We start from the raw sequence: 18810 nt of genomic DNA, 5'->3' as shown, positions 1-18810 counted from the left end.
AAGTTGTAGGACGATCAGCGAACGACCATCAAAGGGCGGGTCCTTTCGATAAACTGTTCCACAAATCGTTGGTGAAATCTTAAACTGTGCGCACAGCAGTGTTGTACACACGCACAATACGCTGCAAAGGGACTCGTGGTCTTTAATTTTCAAAAATCTGACATAAATATAATGAAGCTTTACAAAAACATGATAAAATCAGTAATGCTACATGAATACTTTGTTTAGGTAATGACAGCCTTTGATTGGCTCCGTTTGAATGATAACGTGTTGATAAACTGTTTTACAAATCGACCCGTGGCGTTGATGAAATTTTAAACTGTGCGCACAGCAGTGTAGTACACGTACAAAGTATGCTGCAAAGGGACTCGTGGTGTGTAATTTTCAAAAAGCGGAAATAAATATAACGGAGCTTTATAAAATTATGATAAAATCAGTAATGCTACATGAATCCTTTGTTTGGTTAATGCCAGTCTTTGTTTTGCATAATTTGAATGATACCGTATTGATAAACTGTTTTACAAATCGACCCGTGGCGTTGATGAAATCTTAAACTGTGCGCACAGCAGTGTAGTACACGCGCACAGTATGCTGCAAAGGGACTCGTCGTGTGTAATTTTCAAAACTCTGAAATGAATATAACGGAGCTTTATAAAATTATGATAAAATCAGTAATGCTATATGAATGCTTTGTATAGGTAATGACAGTCTTTGATTGGCTTCGTTTGAATGATAACGTGTTTATAAACTGTTTTACAAATCGACCCGTGGCGTTGATGAAATCTTAAACTGTGCGCACAGTAGTGTAGTACCCAGTACACGCGCACAGTATGCTGCAAAGGGACTCGTCGTGTGTAATTTTCAAAAATCTGAAATAAATGCAACGGAGCTTTATAAAACTATGATAAAACCGGTAATGTTACATGAATGCTTTGTTTAGGTAATGACAGCCTTTGATTGGCTCCGTTTGAATGATAACGTGTTGATAAACTGTTTTACAAATCGACCCGTGGCGTTGATGAAATCTGAAACTGTACGCACAGCAGTGATTTACACATACAAAGTATGCTGCAAAGGGACTCGTGGTGTGTAATTTTCAAAAATCTGAAATCAATATAACGGAGCTTTATAAAATTATGATAAAATCAGTAATGCTACATGAATGCTTTGTTTAGGTAATGACCGTCTTGGATTGGCTTCTTTTAAATGATAACATGTTGATAAACTGTTTTACAAATCGACCCGTGGCGTTGATGAAATTTAAAACTGTGCGCACAGCAGTGTAGTACACGCGCACAGTATGCTGCAAAGGGACTCGTAGTGTGTAACTTTCAGAAATCCGAAATATCTATAACGGAGCTTTATAAAATTATAATAAAATCAGTAATGCTACATGAATGTTTTGTTTAGGTACTGGCAGTCTTTGATTGGCTTCGTTTGAATGATAACGTATTGATAAACCGATTTACATATCGACCCGTGGCGTTGATGAAATTGTAAATTGACGCACAGCAGTGATGTACACCATAAAGTATGCTGCAAAGGGACTCGTGGTGTGTAATTTTCGAAAAACTGAAACAAATATAATGGAGCATTATAAAATTATGATAAAATCAGTAATGCTACATTAATGCTTTGTTTAGGTAATGCCAGTCTTTGATTGGTCTAATTTGAATGATACCGTATTGATAAACCGATTTACATATCGACCCGTGGCGTTGATGAAATCGTTAACTGTACGCATAGCAGTGTTAGTGTAGTACACGCGCACAGTATGCTGCAAAGGGACTCGTGGTGTGTAATTTTCAAAAATCGGAAATAAATATGACGGAACTGCATAAAATTATGATAAAATCAGTAATGCTACATGAATCCTTTGTTTGGTTAATGCCAGTCTTTGTTTTGCATACTTTGAATGATACCATATTGATAAACTGTTTTACAAATCGACCCGTGGCGTTGATGAAATCTTAAACTGTGCGCACAGCAGTGTAGTACACGCGCACAGTATGCTGCAAAGGGACTCGTCGTGTGTAATTTTCAAAACTCTGAAATAAATATAACGGAGCTTTATAAAATTATGATAAAAACAGTAATGCTACATGAATGCTTTGTTTAGGTAATGACAGTCTTTGATTGGCTTCGTTTGAATGATAACGTGTTGATAAACTGTTTTACAAATCGACCCGTGGCGTTGATGAAATCGTTAACTGTACGCACAGCAGCGATGTACACATGCAAACTATGCTGCAAAGGGACTCGTGGTGAGTAATTTTCAAAAATCTGAAATCAATATAACGGAGCTTTATAAAATTATGATAAAATCAGTAATGCTACATGAATGCTTTGTTTAGGTAATGACCGTCTTGGATTGGCTTCGTTTAAATGATAACATGTTGATAAACTGTTTTACAAATCGACCCGTGGCGTTGATGAAATTTAAAACTGTGCGCACAGCAGTGTAGTACACGCGCACAGTATGCTGCAAAGGGACTCGTAGTGTGTAATTTTCAGAAATCTGAAATAAATATAACGGAGCTTTATAAAATTATGATAAAGTCAGTATTGCTACATGAATGCTTTGTTTAGGTAATGACAGTCTTTGATTGGCTTCGTTCGAATGAAAACGTATTGATAAACCGTTTTACAAATCGACCCGTGGCGTTGATGAAATCTTAAACTGTGCGCACAGCAGTGTAGTACACGCGCACAGTGTGCTGCAAAGAGACTCGTGGTGTGTAATTTTCAGAAATCTGAAATCAATATAACGGAGCTTTATAAAATTATGATAAAATCAGTAATGCTACATGAATGCTTTGTTTAGGTAATGACAGTCTTTGATTGGCTTCGTTTGAATGATAACGTGTTGATAAACTGTTTTACAAATCGACCCGTGGCGTTGATGAAATCTTAAACTGTGCGCACAGCGGTGTTGTATACACACGCAAAGTATGCTGCAAAGGGACTCGTCGTGTGTAATTTTCAAAAATCTGAAATAAATATAGCGGAGCTTTTTAGAATTATGATAAAATCAGTAATGCTACATGAATGCTTTGTTTAGGTAATGCCAGTCTTTGATTGGTCTAATTTGAATAATACCGTATTGATAAACCGTTTTACAAATCGACCCGTGGCGTTGATGAAATCGTAAACTGTGCACACAGCGGTGTACGTTGTTTACACACACGCACAGTAGCCTTTGCTGCAAACGGACTCGCGTGCTCTTTAATTTTCAATAATCTAAAATAAATACAATGGAGCTTTATCAAATTATGATAAAATGAAATCTTAAACTGTACGCACGGCACAGTGACTTGTCACAGTATATGAAGCAATTTTAGGGGGACTCTCGGTCTTAAATATTTAAAAATCTGAAATAAATACCAGACAGCTTCATAAAAATATAATAAAATCAGCAGAACTAGATGAATCTCTTGTGTACTGAAAGGGAATAGACCAGTCTTTGATTGGCCTTAACTTGAATGATAACGTACGTTCGTGTTGAGAAGTTTTGCAACGTGGAGAGTGATACGTATGTGTACCCCTGCAGTGGGTCCGATCGACTCGCAACAAGACAAATTCTGGACGGACTTGGTCAAGTCTAAAAGCGTTCTTACCAGTGTGGTTATTTCGGATCCTTTTCACGTGTAACGATCGACTCCTGGCGTTTGGAAACTAACATCTACCGTAGTAAGCACCAGAAACAAAATGGTCGTCTTTCGGAACGATCCTTGTGGAATCGTGTGCCTTTTTATTACTTATGGGGCCGTTTTATATGCGGATTATGTTGTTATACAATGGCTCATCATACCAACGATGGTTGACAGGTATTGACAGTTTTAATTTTGTTATATAAGCTTTTATTTATCACTAAAATAATGATTGAAAAAACAAAAGTAAACTCGTCTGTCGTATTTTGTGACGATGATGTTGTCAACACAAGAGGGCGCTTTAATTACTTCATTTGCACAGTTACCGTGATCAAAGCGATGATGTAGTTTCTACCTCCATGATGTAGCTCAAGCTAGATAGCTACAGTCAGATATAATGTTATACTATAGGCCCTAGCCAATGACAGAATAGTAGTTTAGAATTAGAGAATAAACAATAACAAAGTAGTTGCGATTACTCCTATCCTAGGGCTAGAACTATAGTACTACGTAGTACTCTATGATATGAGGTTTGTTCCGCTAGCGAGACGGTAGCGGAACGAACGGAAAAGTTTCCGTATGGCGCCACCACTTTTTCATTCGATATGAAATATTATAGTAACTAATTTACCTCAATGAGATATCCCTTTTTGTAAAAATCCGTGAAAATACAGAAAGTTATCTGAACGAACCTCCATAGTTCTAGAATTTTAGAAAAAATTTACCCTTCTCCACCGTTGCGTCGGGTGGACGGTCCTGACGCTTACGATTATCGAAGGAGGGTTACCAGATTACGATTATTGGAGGAGGGTTACCAGGTAACGATTATCGGAGGAGGGTTACCAGGTTGCGATTATCGGAGGAGGGTTACCAGGTTGCGATAATCGGAGGAGGGTTACCAGGTTGCGATTATCGGAGGAGGGTTACCAGGTTACGATTATCGGAGGAGGGTTACCAGGTTGCGATTATCGGAGGAGGGTTACCAGGTTGCGATTATCGGAGGAGGGTTACCAGGTTGCGATTATCGGAGGAGGGTTACCAGGTTACAATTATCGGAGGAGGGTTACCAGGTTACGATTATCGGAGGAGGGTTACCAGGTTACGATTATCGGAGGAGGGTTACCAGGTTACGATTATCGGAGGAGGGTTACCAGGTTACGATTATCGGAGGAGGGTTACCAGGTTACGATTATCGGAGGAGGGTTACCAGGTTACGATTATCGCAACAAATTGAAGTTGAAGTAGAGCTCAAGAATAATGCAGACTAATGCACTTTGTCTGTGTCTTCAGCTGTAGACAAGGGCAACCAACCAACCAAGAAAGGCAGGAGGGCATTCAAATGATATCGCTTGAATTGATAAACCTTGACATCACTTTACCGTTTACGTTACACATCTGTGAACTCAAGAGGGTAACTAACATTTGACCCTAAGCATAGCGAGGGGACGTACAAAATTTGAGTTTTCATTTAAAAAAACACAAGACTGTTGGACTGAAAACATTAACAAACAGTGACACTACTGTCCTCGGGCCTGTGGTCCAGTGTGAAGTTCCCGAGCTTTGCTTGTGCCTGGAATTGATGGCCTTTAATTTTATTTCATGTTTTGTGTTTTTTCGTTTTGCACAGCTTATGGGGTGCCTTTCACGGAATGGTGTTCAACCTGATCGTTTTGATGATAACAATGGCACACTTCAGGGCCGTATTGTCAGATCCAGGTAAGATTTCTGAACTCCTGGAAGCACAAACCCCCCCCCCCCCCCAAAAAAAAAGAACAAACCCATCCCCAACACCTCAAAATCCACCATTTGATTCTGTTGGACTGAGGACTGGGTTTTAGACTTGATTAAAGTCTTAGATTGCGGTTATTCTTCTGCATCTCAGCCACGAAAAACGCCCCCACATTATAATATAAGCTATTACTAACCCGTAGGCTAAATGAAGAAGAAAGATCACAAGAGGGCGCTGTTTGTAGCAGCTTTCAGGACGACTAAAAAGCCACGATCAAAGACTTGGAACCAAGTCTAGGCTTTGTACAAAACAAAACCGATCATGCTATGAAAAAGGGGTCAGCTATAACACCATAAACCAGGATCCAACGGTCCTGAGAGTCCTTGACAGCGGACATCAACAAGCTTTACAACAGTGTTCGTCTTCAACAGTAATACTTGGATCATTCCTTCAACTTTCTCAACTCTCAACTTTTTCTTGCGTCAAGCGCATTTCACGAGTGATCAAGAATTGTTTTGCTTTGGCGTGCTTACTCCAGGTTACTAGGCATTCGCAATACAACAGATCTTTAAAGCCATTGGACCCTTTCGGTAAACAGTATTGTCCAAGGCCCACACTTCGTGTATCACAACTTCTATATCAAATAACAAACTTAGGCTTAATCGGTCATCGGAGTCGGGAGAAAATAACGGGAAAACCCACCCTTGTATCCGCGCGTTTCGCCGTGTCATGACGTGTGTTAAAAATAAATCCGTAATTCTCGCTATCGAGAATTGATATTGTTTTACTGTTTTCTCAAAAAGTAAAGCATTTCATGGAATAATATTTCAAGAGAAGTCTTTCACCACTACCTTCTGTAAACCCTGTAAGTTATTTGTAAATCTGTGAACTTTTTTTTTTTTCTGTACCGAAAGGGTCCAATGGCTTTAAAGGCAGTGGACACTAATTTTTGGTAATTATTAAAAATAAATATTTGCATAAAACCTTACTTTGTAACGAGTAATGGGGAGAGGTTGATAGTATAAAACATTGTGAGAAACAGCTCCCTCTGAAGTAACGTAGTTTTCGAGACAGAAGTAATTTTCCACGAATTTGATTTCGAGACCTCAGAATTAGATTTTGAGGTCTCGAAATCAAGCATCTGAAAGCACACAACTTCGTGTGATAAGGGTGTTTTTTCTTTCATTATTATCTCGCAACTTCAACGACCAATTGAGCTCAAAATTTCACAGGTTTGTTATTTTATGCAAGTTGAGATACACAAAGTGAGAAGACTGGTCTTTGACAATATCCAATAGTGTCCAGTTAAACAGCTAGCGCAGAAATTAAGTACTTGCCCTGTAACTTAAGTGAAGAATGGGGAACGCAAGCTCAGAATTCTGGGGTTAGAAGAGCCAGGAAGTTTGGCCCAAATTTTGAAGTCCTAGTCCACTCATACTTTGAAGGAAATAATCCAGAGTAACTTCTTCATTTTTTTCCCAGGTATTGTTCCACTTCCCAGCATTGACTTGGCAAATATGAGGTCCGGTCAGATTCCGAAAAAGATTGTTCATAAGGTATGGATCCTATCACCAGTTACTTGTTCCTTTTTGGGTATTCTTATCAGTCACACTATGTATGTCACCTTTGCTGAAATTTTGCCATGTTCACATGTAGTTGATGGGAAGGTATGGTCATACATGTAGATTGATAACTGATATTATCAAATTGTGATATTTCTGAAACAGGATGGAACAAATTGGACCGTTTGCCAGAAATGTGAAGCATATCGGCCACCGAGGGCACACCACTGTCGTATCTGTCGGCGATGTATACGCAAAATGGATCATCACTGCCCTTGGTGAGGAATAGGATGCGTTACTGACCCCTGACCCCTTCCCATGAGCCCATCCTGTGCTTTTGCTGATGTGCCCTTTGCAAGGTTTCAATAGAAAATTGAAATTTTCCTCATAGACCTTTTCGCAAATACTGCAGGCATGTGAGACTTCCTCTTTTCAGCTGATTTCTTCTTTTGGGATTTTGAGTTTCCTCTTTTTTTCTTCACTTTCTGTTTACAAAAGTATAGCTAATTATATTTTCCTCTTTTTTTCTTGCCTGGTTTTCTTTTTTCCTCTTTTTTATGGACAGTTACTCACATGCCTGATACTGGGGCGCGCGCGTAAAGCTTGGAATTAGGTGCATTTTGGTCTAGCTGGTGTCAAAATGTGATCCATATCTATCCCACAATGCACCTCATTCAACAGTCTGCGCTTGCGCAATGGTATTTGCGAAAAGGTCTATAGAAGTGGCCCTGGCCTAGACCAAAAATGTAGCCCGAGTGCAGTTTGAATTCTTATAATTATATTGTTAATCAAAGCATGCCAAGTGTTGCATCTATATAAATATTAGACTTCAAACTATTTCATGAAATAAATGTATCTTAAAAAATTGTCTTCGTTTTGCAGGATTAATAATTGTGTAGGGGAATTCAACCAAAAGTATTTCATACAGTTTCTATTCTATGTTGGTAAGTTCATCGTTTTGATTGAAAGTGCTTGATTGGTTCACTGTGTTGTCTGACAGCTTGTGATTGGTTCAATGTTTTGTCTGACAGCTTGTGATTGGTTCATCGGTTTTGTTGACAGCTTGTGATTGGTCCAGTGTTTCGCGTGACAGCTTTTGATTGGTACCTTTGTTTTATTGCAAATTTTCATAATGTTTCACTGTATAGATTGACTGCTTTCTATTGGCCCTTAGTTGCCAGTTTTTATTGGTTAAAGGAACGTTACAGAATTGGTCAGAAACAAAAATCGTGAAGATCACAGATTTACATAAAACTTACATGATCTAATGATGATAGTAGAAAACATCCCTTGAAACATTTCTGTCTGAAATGTCATAATTGATGAGAAACAAATAGTCTAATTTCGCATTTGGAGTTTATTGCTCTGTGAACGTTTTGTTTCATTCATTTTTGTTTTGGCATTGATGCAGTGCAAAATGTGTAATCAGATTTTCACTATTTTCTCGTGACCCAGATGGCCGATCGATCTCAAACTTCTACAGGTTTGTCAGTTCATGTATATGGTTGATTACATAAAGTGCTTACACTGCCAGCAACGGTTTCGTCATCAAAAACCAATTAATGTAATGTTCCTTTAATTTTTGTTTGATTGGCATTTTTTGATTGGCTCATATTACCTGAATTTGATTGCTTTTTGTTTGTTTGACATCTTTTGAAATGCTGTATTTAATATCCCTTATGTTTGTTAACACTGAGTATTTCTTGATTTAAAGCCATTGGACACTTCCCACTTCAATCTGAGTTCCGATTTTTATTTTGTTCCCCAGAAAAACTATTAAAATTTGTAATAATATTTGCCTGAAAGTATGTTGTTTTATAGATAAGCCCTTGTAACTTGTCTTACTTTTTCTAATGGCAAAATATCATTCCTGACTTTATGAGTATTTTAATACCATGGCATTATGTTTTTTTGTTCGTCCCTTTTTGTTGTGTCGTATTGTATGTTGTCTTGCTAGGGTAGAGTTTCTGCTGCTGCACTGTTTAAGTTTTGTCAGAACTAAAATTTGCTTTTAAAGGTTATTATAATTTATATATTACACTTCTTCTGAGCTGTATTAGTACATAGATTTGTGGTTTTCCGTGACTGACCCATTAAGTTGTATTTATATTCAAAATCTACAAAGAAAAACTAGTGTTTTTAATTTGTCTATATGTTTATAGATTATAGACTATGAAGAAATGACAAATAGATAGATCTCAAGCAAGGTCCCCAGGGAGAACAGTTCATTGATAACTGATGGGGCTACCCTGGTTTAAATAAGACAAAATAAATTATGGTATGTTGTATTGTTACATGTATATAAACAAATTATAATAATAAAAAATTAATAAATCTCTGATTTATCATTTGTCTTACAGGTGTTGCAGGAATACATGCCATTCTTATTGTTATCATATCCTGGTTATATGACTGCCCAATGTGCCACAACATGATCCAGAAAAATGCCAGAATGTAAGTTTTCACTTCTTATACTGGGTGCGTTCGAATAGATAGTTTCCCTGGGTCGACCCAGGTCCAGTCCCCCGGTGCTTTCAGTGTGGCTGGGCCAATGATTTGAAACAATCGCCTACTGCCGTTAGGGAATCTAATACTCTTTCTGCTTTTCGTAAAGTCCTTTTTAAGACTCACCTTTTTCTAAGTTAATTTCTTTCTAGTGCGCTATGATCTTGATGGGATAGCGCCTTTTATATAACACCCGAGCAGATCCTTGCCATTTGATTGGAGGATTGTCCGTCACGTGATAGCAAATAAAAGTGCCATTGCACGCTGAGTCACTCACCGTGCTTTTTCGTTCCATCCGAAAAGTACCATTGCACGCTACCAGCGTGCATTAGTACTTTTCGGATGGAACGAAAAAGCTGAGTAAACACATATCACTGCGTGCGCATGTCTTTGGTAACGCAGCAGTGTTACTGCAAGGTAGTAAAATTACTTAACATTCGGCTTCTACAATTAAAAATTGTAGGCCTACGCTTTGTTTGTTTTGAAAGTTGTATCTTTGAATCAAAATGACAAAGATCTACTTGGATGTTATATAAAACAAATAATGAATGTTTTTCATTCGTGCAATGGTGCGAAATGTTCATTCGTTGAAAGCTGGAATGTTCCATTCAACTCGGCTCCGCCTCGTTGAATAGAATATTCTATCTTTCAACTCATGAACATATTCGCACCATTGCACTCATAAACATTCATTATGTGTATAATAAATTTTAATTGTTATGTTATGTAATAATTTTATGTTATAGCTTTGAGCTCATTCTATGGGCTCACCAAGATCAGCCCCAAGTATTCTTGCTTGTGGGGCGGGTTACTTAAAGGGTCTATGTAACTTTTGTAGGACAAAAAAACACAATGTCCACAGATTTACACTAAACTTACACAGTTTGAAGATAATGATAGTAGAAAGCTTCCCTGAAAATATTACGTGCCGAGGTGCTGTAGTTTTTTGGAAATTAGTAAAACAATGTCATGAAAACCATTTTCGTCTCATGAGACGAATATTATTTTAATCATTTACAAACGTATTTTCATGACATTGTTTTACTCACTTCTCAAAAACTACAGCACCTCAGTAAGTAAAATTTGAAGGGAAGCTTTCCACTATCATTATCTTCAAACCCTGTTAGTTTAACATAAATCTATGGACATTTTGAAAAGGTACCCAAATCCTTTAAGTCTGACCTAATAACAAAAAAAAAAAACATTCTCAATGGCCACAGTTAGTTTGACACACATTTTCACCTTTTACACCCTGACTTTGTGCTTAGCCAATCAAACGCAGCCACTGTTTCAAATACAAGCACAGTGCCGTATGTCATAAATTTACAGAAGATGCTGCTATTAATTAATCTATGTTCTCTTTTCTTTTCAGAGCCCATAGCATCGTCTTAGTGGTCCTGTCTCTCCTGTTTGGCCTTTTTGTTATAGCTATTGGGTGTGACCAGGTAAGATGATCACTTTGAATTTCGTTTTGTCCTCCCTAATAATAATGGAAATTTATATAGCGCCTATCCATGTAAACATGCTCCTGGGCGCTGAACAATTAAAAGAAAACATATTAAAATCCATACAATTAAAACACCCAAGAGAAAATACAGTAAACATGTAATAAATGCAGAATTTGTACACAACAATCAATGATTAAAAAACACTGAGAATAAACCCTAGTTAAAAAATTGGAATTGCTACAGAGAATACACAAATATACATGTACTTGTACTTAGTGGTTTAAACAAGCCCGGCATCTATGTTTCCCTTTCAGATTCACTCTTAAAATTAAAAAAAAAAAAAATTAGCTGTTGCAAAAAACTTAACCTCCCAAAAAAAACTGATGGTGTCAAAGCAAAACAAAATAGTTAATGGCCTGGGCCAAATTTCATAGAGCTGCTAAGCACGAAAATTTGCTTAGCATGAAATTTCTTCTTTGATAAATACAGGATTACCAACCAAATTTCCATTTGTTGCATGTTGCTTGTTACTGGTATTCAGATGTTGTTTGCTTATCCTGAAAATCGCGTGGACATTGTGTTGGTAATCTTGTCTTTATCAAGGCAAAAATGTTATGCTAAGCAAATTTTTGTGCTTAGCAGCTCTAGCAAAGTCTTACTCGAAGGCTAATTTCTCTAGAAATTAATGGCAATACAAACTATTGGTAAGAAACCTTAAAGCCGATTCCGATATAGTCTTGGTTCAAGACTCTCCTGGATTTGTCACATCAGGGCGCGGTCAGGGCGCGCTATCACCCCCAACGCGCTATCACCCGAGAACCGCTATCACAGGAGAGTCTTGGCACATTCGTTAAATCTCCCCCCCAAAAAAGGGGCGGGCTCTGCGGGAAACCTACGCACGCGCATTATGTTTCCCCCCGATTTTGGGGGGAGATTTAACGAATGTTCCAAGACTCTCCTGTGATAGCGGTTCGTGGTTGATAGCGCATTGGGGGTGATAGCGCGCCCTATTGTGACAAATCCAGGAGAGTCTTGAACCAAGACTAATTCCGATAGTGTAAAGCATTTATTTTTTACATTTCACTTCTAAGTAATTTGGTAAAAGGATAGAAGTTTTAATGCTTCATACTTCCAACCTGAGAAGTGTTGCCGCTTGTGTATTCCCATTAAAGATTATTCTTCCTGCGTGGACATATTCGCTCCAGATTTTCTGCGATATCTCAACAACAGGACCACCTTTTGAAATGAGATTTCACATGTTTGTTTTATTGTATACATCTATATTTACATATCATTGAAACAATCAACATTTCCAAAAACCAAGGTTTACTTTGCCTTTAATGTAAAAAAATATGTCAAAGGTTCCTGCCTATTTTTGCTCAGCAAAATAGTCCAGTAGAGGTTTGCTGAGACGAATGTTTTTGATGACTCTGTTTTTATAGGTCCAAGCAATTTTCGAAGAGGAAACGGCGGTCGAGCAGGTCAAACTAAAAAGTGGCGCTACCAATGGTCATCGGGTCAAAGGTCAAAAAAACAAAATGACCTTGCTTCGAGAGGTGTTCGGCAAAGGTAAGAGACACCTACTGCAAAGATTTTATTGGGCGCGTTTGATTAGCTTCCTGTGTGTACTTGGGATTTACACTCGTAGCCACCAAAACCTGTGGTGGCTGACACTGGGGCAGACACGAGTATCACTTGTAAACTCATCAAATACATCCCTTGTGTCAGTGCTGTTGCACACCATGCATGTTTCTGTTTGATGTATTTTTAACATGTTATGATGTTTGCTTATTACAATTCATGCAGTTTCTTAACTGCTGTACCTGTTTTAATAATCAATTTTTTGAATTGAATTAAATTGAATTTGTGAAAGGGCTTTTGGTGATTTTTCCATCGAAATTCATGCCCTAGAATGGAGTCTTCCAAAAACCAACGACGTTATTTCCTATTTGTATTTTTGTCTGTTCTGTACGTATTAAAGGCAGTGGACACTATTGGTAATTACTCAAAATAATTATTAGTATAAAACCTTACTTGGTAATGAGTTATTGGGTGAGTAACATTGTGAGAAACGGCTCCTTCTGAAGTGGAGTAGTTTTCGAGAAAGAAGTAATTTTCCATGAATTTGATTTCGAGACCTCAAGTTTAGAATTTGACAAGGGTGTTTTTTCTTTCATTAATATCTCGCAACTTCGAAGACTGATTGAGCTCAAATTTTCACAGGTTGGTTATTTTATATATATGTTGAGATACATTAAGTGAGAAGACTGGTCTTTGACAATAACCATCAGTGTCCACTGTCTTTAACTCTACTGTTATTGTTTTTGTGCTTACTTGTTTACGTAGTATTTTATTATATTGATTGAGGAATTTGGAAATAAATGTTGAATTGTTGAATTGAATGTGCAGGTCCCATATTGTGTTGGATACTACCTTGGCGCTCCAGTCGACGAGTTCCTCTCATTCCCCCTAACTGGGAAGTTGTATAACACCGCCTCCTTCAGCCGGTAACAGTCAGTTCATGTCAAGTCTTATTATTATTATTATTATTAGTTCCTTAACCCTCCTACGTTATTACTCTTTAATATCATCCACTGTGGTTTTGGAATGATACATCTATATCAGTCTGCAAAATGATATCATGTGATGAAGGCATACATAGAACACAGTCAACCCTCCTACTGTCTGACCATGTAATATGGTGCTTTTGAATGATGGCAGCCTGCAATATGATATCATGCTGTGAATGCATCTTCAACGTAAACAGATAGTTAACAGTTGTGCAACAATACAACATAAAAACAGTTGAAGGGTTTTGCATACATGTAGTTGGCATTACTCAGAAAACAGTTAATTTATTTAAACATGAAAACTTTGGCTTTAGACTTGCCCCATTCAGGACGTCAGGTTTCCATCGAACAAACCACATGCCTTCAATTTAGGGTTCTAGTAGAATCTAAATTACGGGAATTAAAAGAAAACAAGAGTTGATATTGTTCACACAATTCAATCACTTTGCTAATAGTATTCACAGTTGATATTTTTTTAAATAACTCAAGATTTTTCCTTCATCATTTTTTTTTTGTACAGTAATTTTACTCGGTGATTATCATATGCAATGTTGTGTGTTTATTTATTTTTATTAGAATATAAGAAGTTTATTTGTAATGATAATTTTGGGTGCTCCCCTGTATTGCTTATTTGGGTCTGGGTTGTTTTCGTGGGGGCTGTCCAACGAGAGAAAGAAATAGTCCACATTGTGACAAATACATTTTTCAAGGACCTTTGATGCTAGAATAAGAAGGCCCCAGACCTGCGAGTAATTTTGTTCAGGGAATGTTCACATTCATCCCTAGTTTTATGAAAATGGACCCAGGTCATTTGGGTTGGCAGTTTGTTTAACCAATTTTTTTCCTTCAGGCTTTTTTCCTTTTTTTTCCAGCTTAAAATAGTTGCAAAAATTTATGGTAGTTAATTTGTGAAGCTTGAATTCCATTTTATAAAATAATAATAATTGTTATAATTTTAATTTGTATATGTTTTATTTGAAAAAATGAAATCCAACCCCCCTTACTGTCTTTAGCTTGAGGCCTTCCAAAATAATATGCTCAACAACCAACGCTCTAATATTGGTAATCTGTAGTCACAAAACATCACCAACAGAGGGCGCTATTACGCACAAACTGCCAGAGCTATGCATAGACCTTTTATTTGTATTGCAATGTTACAGCATAAGTTTTTTCTAACCAAGGTAAACCCTTTGTAGATATTATGTCCCTTAAGGGATAGTTGTTTGGTCTTTCCAGATAATAATAGTATATTTTTGGCAACCTTGTTCTCAGGTTGTTCTGAATCCCATTTAGACGTGATGTGCAATTTAAGAAAAGATAAGGCAGAAATAAATTTCTTCGTCCATTGTTTTTCAAATAGGCCAGGGTTAAAGCCATGGGACCCTTTCGGTACAGAAAACAAACAAAAAGTTCACAGATTTACAAATAACTTACAGGGTTTACAGAAGGTAGTGGTGAAAGACTTCTCTTGAAATATTATTCCATGAAATGCTTTACTTTTTGAGAAAACAGTAAAACAATTTCAATTCTCGATAGCGAGAATTACGGATTTATTTTAAACACATGTCATGACACGGCGAAACGCGCGGATACAAGGGTGGGTTTTCCCGCTATTTTCTCCCGACTCCGATGACCGATTGAGCCTAAATTTTCACAGGTTTGTTATTTGATATAGAAGTTGTAATACACGAAGTGTTGGCCTTGGACAATACTGTTTACCGAAATGGTCCAATGGCTTTAAATCAGAGAGTTACTCAGTTTAACTATAGATAGTTCTCGGTAAATCTTTACCTTCTCTAATTGACTCAAATGAGATATTCCTTTGGGTGAAGAAAGGTGGTGGCTGGATACGGGAATCTGTCCGGTTGTTTTACCTGCTTTTAACTGCAAACATTAACAAGTGTTCTAACTTCGATAGGTTCACAAGTTGGTTCACCGACCAATCAAAATGGAATGAGAAAACCTTTTTTAATTTTACCTATAAGGTGGTGGAGGAATGATGCAAGTGTATGTTGTCTATTTCCAAGGAAAACTAAATTGCGTGGTTTTCCTCTTACCTCGTCGACAAACACGGTCGGCCATTTATGGGAGTCAAATTTTTGACTCCCATATGGCCGACCGTGTTAGTTCGCAAAGTTAAGGGAAAACCACGCAATTTCGAGGCAAGTATGTGTGGATCATTGTATTCTACTTTTAAAACATCTTTCCAACCATATGCATTTTATAACAAATGGTTACAAAACGCTTTTTTATAGACCAACTCGTCCGATCCAAGGCAACGTGTTCCTTTAAGGTTTTTTACGTAATACATTGTAATGTAGTAACCTTCATATTTATGTTGTATTTTTAATAGTGCTATAATAATTATTTCCATTTAGTGTTTATGGTTAACTTTTCCATCATGTGGCATTCTGAATATGAACGAAAAATGATTTATTAGGTCACTATTTTAAAAGCTTGTTTAAAAAAATGTATAAAATTAAGAAATGTGTTCCTCACGTTTAGTGTATGAAAACCGCCTTTGTAAATGTATATGTTGTTGAAAGATTAACTTTAATATTGAGATGGAAGTATATGCAATGTTTTAAAAGAAAACAAATCTTTGTTTATGTGACATTCTTTGTTTTTCTCTATCGCAAAGTGAGGTGATATCAATAAAGAGTTTACACCAAAGTAAAAAGAGATTTTTGATTTATTTATTTGAGTAAAGGTGGATGAGTCTGTTTGGCTCTTTGAAGTACTAAATTAATGCAAACTTGATTTGTCTTATATAATATTTGGTTTGCGGTATTGTGTATCTACTTGCCAGGTAGAGTTTGTTCTTTGCAGAACTGTCTTTCTATATTCTACTACCGCGGAGTAGATTTATCGGATTTTTCGGGAGACTTCTCAGTTCTGAAAAGAACTGTCCTGCTTTTTAACTACTGCCCGGGCGGAAGGTATAAAAAATTGGCTGGAACTGCTACTTTAGCTTATAGGATCGTTATTAACTGCACTACCGCGGAGTGAGTTCTTGAATTGGTCTCAATGTTTCGACTAGCTCCCCCAGTCATCGTCAGGAGACTGGCGGAGTCAGTTCTTAAATTGGTCTCAATGTTTCGACTAGCTTGCTCTAGTCATCGTCAGGAGACTGGCGGAGTCAGTTCTTGGATTGTTCTCAACGTTTCGACTAGCTTGCTCTAGTCATCGTCAGGAGACTGGCGGAGTCAGTTCTTGGATTGGTCTCAACGTTTCGACTAGCTTGCTCTAGTCATCGTCAGGAGACTGGCGGAGTCAGTTCCTAAATTGGTATCAATGTTTCGACTAGCTTGCTCTAGTCATCGTCAGGAGACGTACTGGCGGAGTCAGTTCTTAAATTGGTCTCAACGTTTCGACTAGCTTGCTCTCTAGTCATCGTCAGGAGACTGGCGGAGTCAGTTCTTAAATTTGTCTCAATGTTTCGACTAGCTTGCTCTCTAGTCATCGTCAGGAGACTGGCGGAGTCAGTTCTTAAATTGGTCTCAGCGTTTCGACTAGCTTGCTCTAGTCATCGTCAGGAGACTGGCGGAGTCAGTTCTTAAATTGGTATCAACGTTTCGACTAGCTTTCTCTAGTCATCGTCAGGAGACTGATTTGTCTTCTTGCAAGCTGTGCACTCCTCATCCGGGACCGAGACCTCAGCCAACACTGTTATCGACAATAATGGACCCTTCCCATGAAATAATTATGCTAATCACATTCACGCATGCGTATCAGACCCTGTTTGTTGGCAAACGCAACAGCAATACCAGCAAGACCACAATGCACCTAATTCCAAGCGTTACGCGCGCGCCCCGGTATTTGCGAAAAGGTCTAACGCATCCATTAGCCGTGTACAAAACAGCGCGATGTTCCCTCATTTTGCCAACCAAAACGTTAGTGCGCACGCGCTATGTGCAATTTACATATTTCATGGGAAGGGTCTATTGTAAAGGCACTGTATGGGCACCTTTGATAATAATTATTTAAAAAAAACAATATTCTCACCTGGCGTATCCCAACATATGCATAAAATGAAAAAATCTGTGAAAATTTTGACTCAATTGGTCATCGAAGTTGCATGAGTATAATGAAAGAAAAAACACCCGCTGCACAAGTTTGTGTGCTTTCATATAATGCGTAATAAAGGGCTTCAGGCCTGAAGTCTTTTGATATTATTTGTGTGAGAAATTTACCTCTTTCTCAAAAAGTACATTATTTCAATGTATCACAATGTTTCATACTCTCAACAGCTCTCCATTGCTCGTTACCAAGTAAGTTTGTTATGCTAACAATTAATTGAGCAATTAGTCTCCAGTGTGAAGAATGAGATATTATAGGAACCTTCAACATTTTGTTTGATGATCTTAGACTGGTTCGAGGAGTGTACACAACCGTCTCTTATACACACACTGGGGCCAGGACCACGAAGTGCTTTCCAAGTCAACAGTATATTATAGCATTTAATAATTATTAATTTGTTCTATGGGTAAACTATTTCTAAAAAGAAGTATAGTTAATAATCAAAACAAGCCCCCCCCCCCCCCATACCACCACTATCAAACCACACCCTACCCAGACACTTCACGGGCTCCTAGCTTTGAAGGGGAAAAAACACCTTTTGACTTGCAGTGCCTTTGTTCCTTCTGTTTATACACATTATACAAGAAAAATACACACTTCAAATTCAGCTGAAGTTGAACTATAGTTGCTACTACAAAAGGGAGGGTCCGAACTCCAGTTTTATCTAAACGTCGCTTCCAGACACACATGAAGTGTCAGATTTAAAGATGGCGCGTTGTTGCAGTCGATGCACAGTGGTAAGCTGTGTGTTACTGCAGCTTCTTCTGGGTCTACCGTCGTTAATTCAAGGTGAGATTGCCACTTGCATCCGGGGCCAAGTTTAATAAAGCTTTTTACCAGTAGGCAAATTTTGTGCTTACTGCAGCGCATACAAATGATGTGCTTAAGCATAAACGTAATTCACCATGATTTCTCAAATTAGAAAGTTTCCAAGGCGTGCATGCATGTTCACTGAGGAGTTGCTTTGTTCGTCACTCATAATGACTAGTGCTAAACCGCGGGTAAGCCAGAATTTACCGCTGCGTACGGTTAAGGACGCTTCGTAAGCACAAAATAGCTGCTTATACTTGTTTTGTGAAATTTGGCCCAGTTGAGTAGACATGCAAGTCTCGCACGTATCCGAACATTGGGACCAGTTAAAAAGTACGTCACTGATTTTTGTTTTTCTTCTCATTTTATTACGGGACAATATTGGTTTCACAAAATGTTCTCGAATACGCGCGAGACATAGGGCCTTGTCATGCGAGGCAACTTTTGCAGGCAACT

At 37.9% G+C, this 18810-nt stretch overlaps 1 protein-coding gene across 1 annotated transcript; it reads left to right on the top strand.

Annotated features, from left to right (window-relative positions):
• The first annotated feature begins 3704 nt into the window (after positions 1-3704).
• Positions 3705-14917, top strand: LOC117301746 (palmitoyltransferase ZDHHC3-like). The gene is made up of 9 exons (XM_033785770.1): positions 3705-3827; positions 5278-5366; positions 6862-6935; positions 7107-7219; positions 7824-7885; positions 9302-9395; positions 10819-10891; positions 12337-12463; positions 13304-14917. Exons 1-9 carry the CDS (start codon positions 3709-3711, stop codon positions 13381-13383), a joined length of 831 nt encoding a protein of 276 aa, XP_033641661.1. The 5' UTR covers positions 3705-3708; the 3' UTR covers positions 13384-14917.
• The last annotated feature ends 3893 nt before the right edge of the window (positions 14918-18810 follow it).

Source organism: Asterias rubens, chromosome 17, assembly GCF_902459465.1.
Source record: "Asterias rubens chromosome 17, eAstRub1.3, whole genome shotgun sequence".
In the NCBI taxonomy this organism is placed as follows: Eukaryota; Metazoa; Echinodermata; class Asteroidea; order Forcipulatida; family Asteriidae; genus Asterias; species Asterias rubens.
This window is presented reverse-complemented; position numbering and strand designations above follow the sequence as displayed.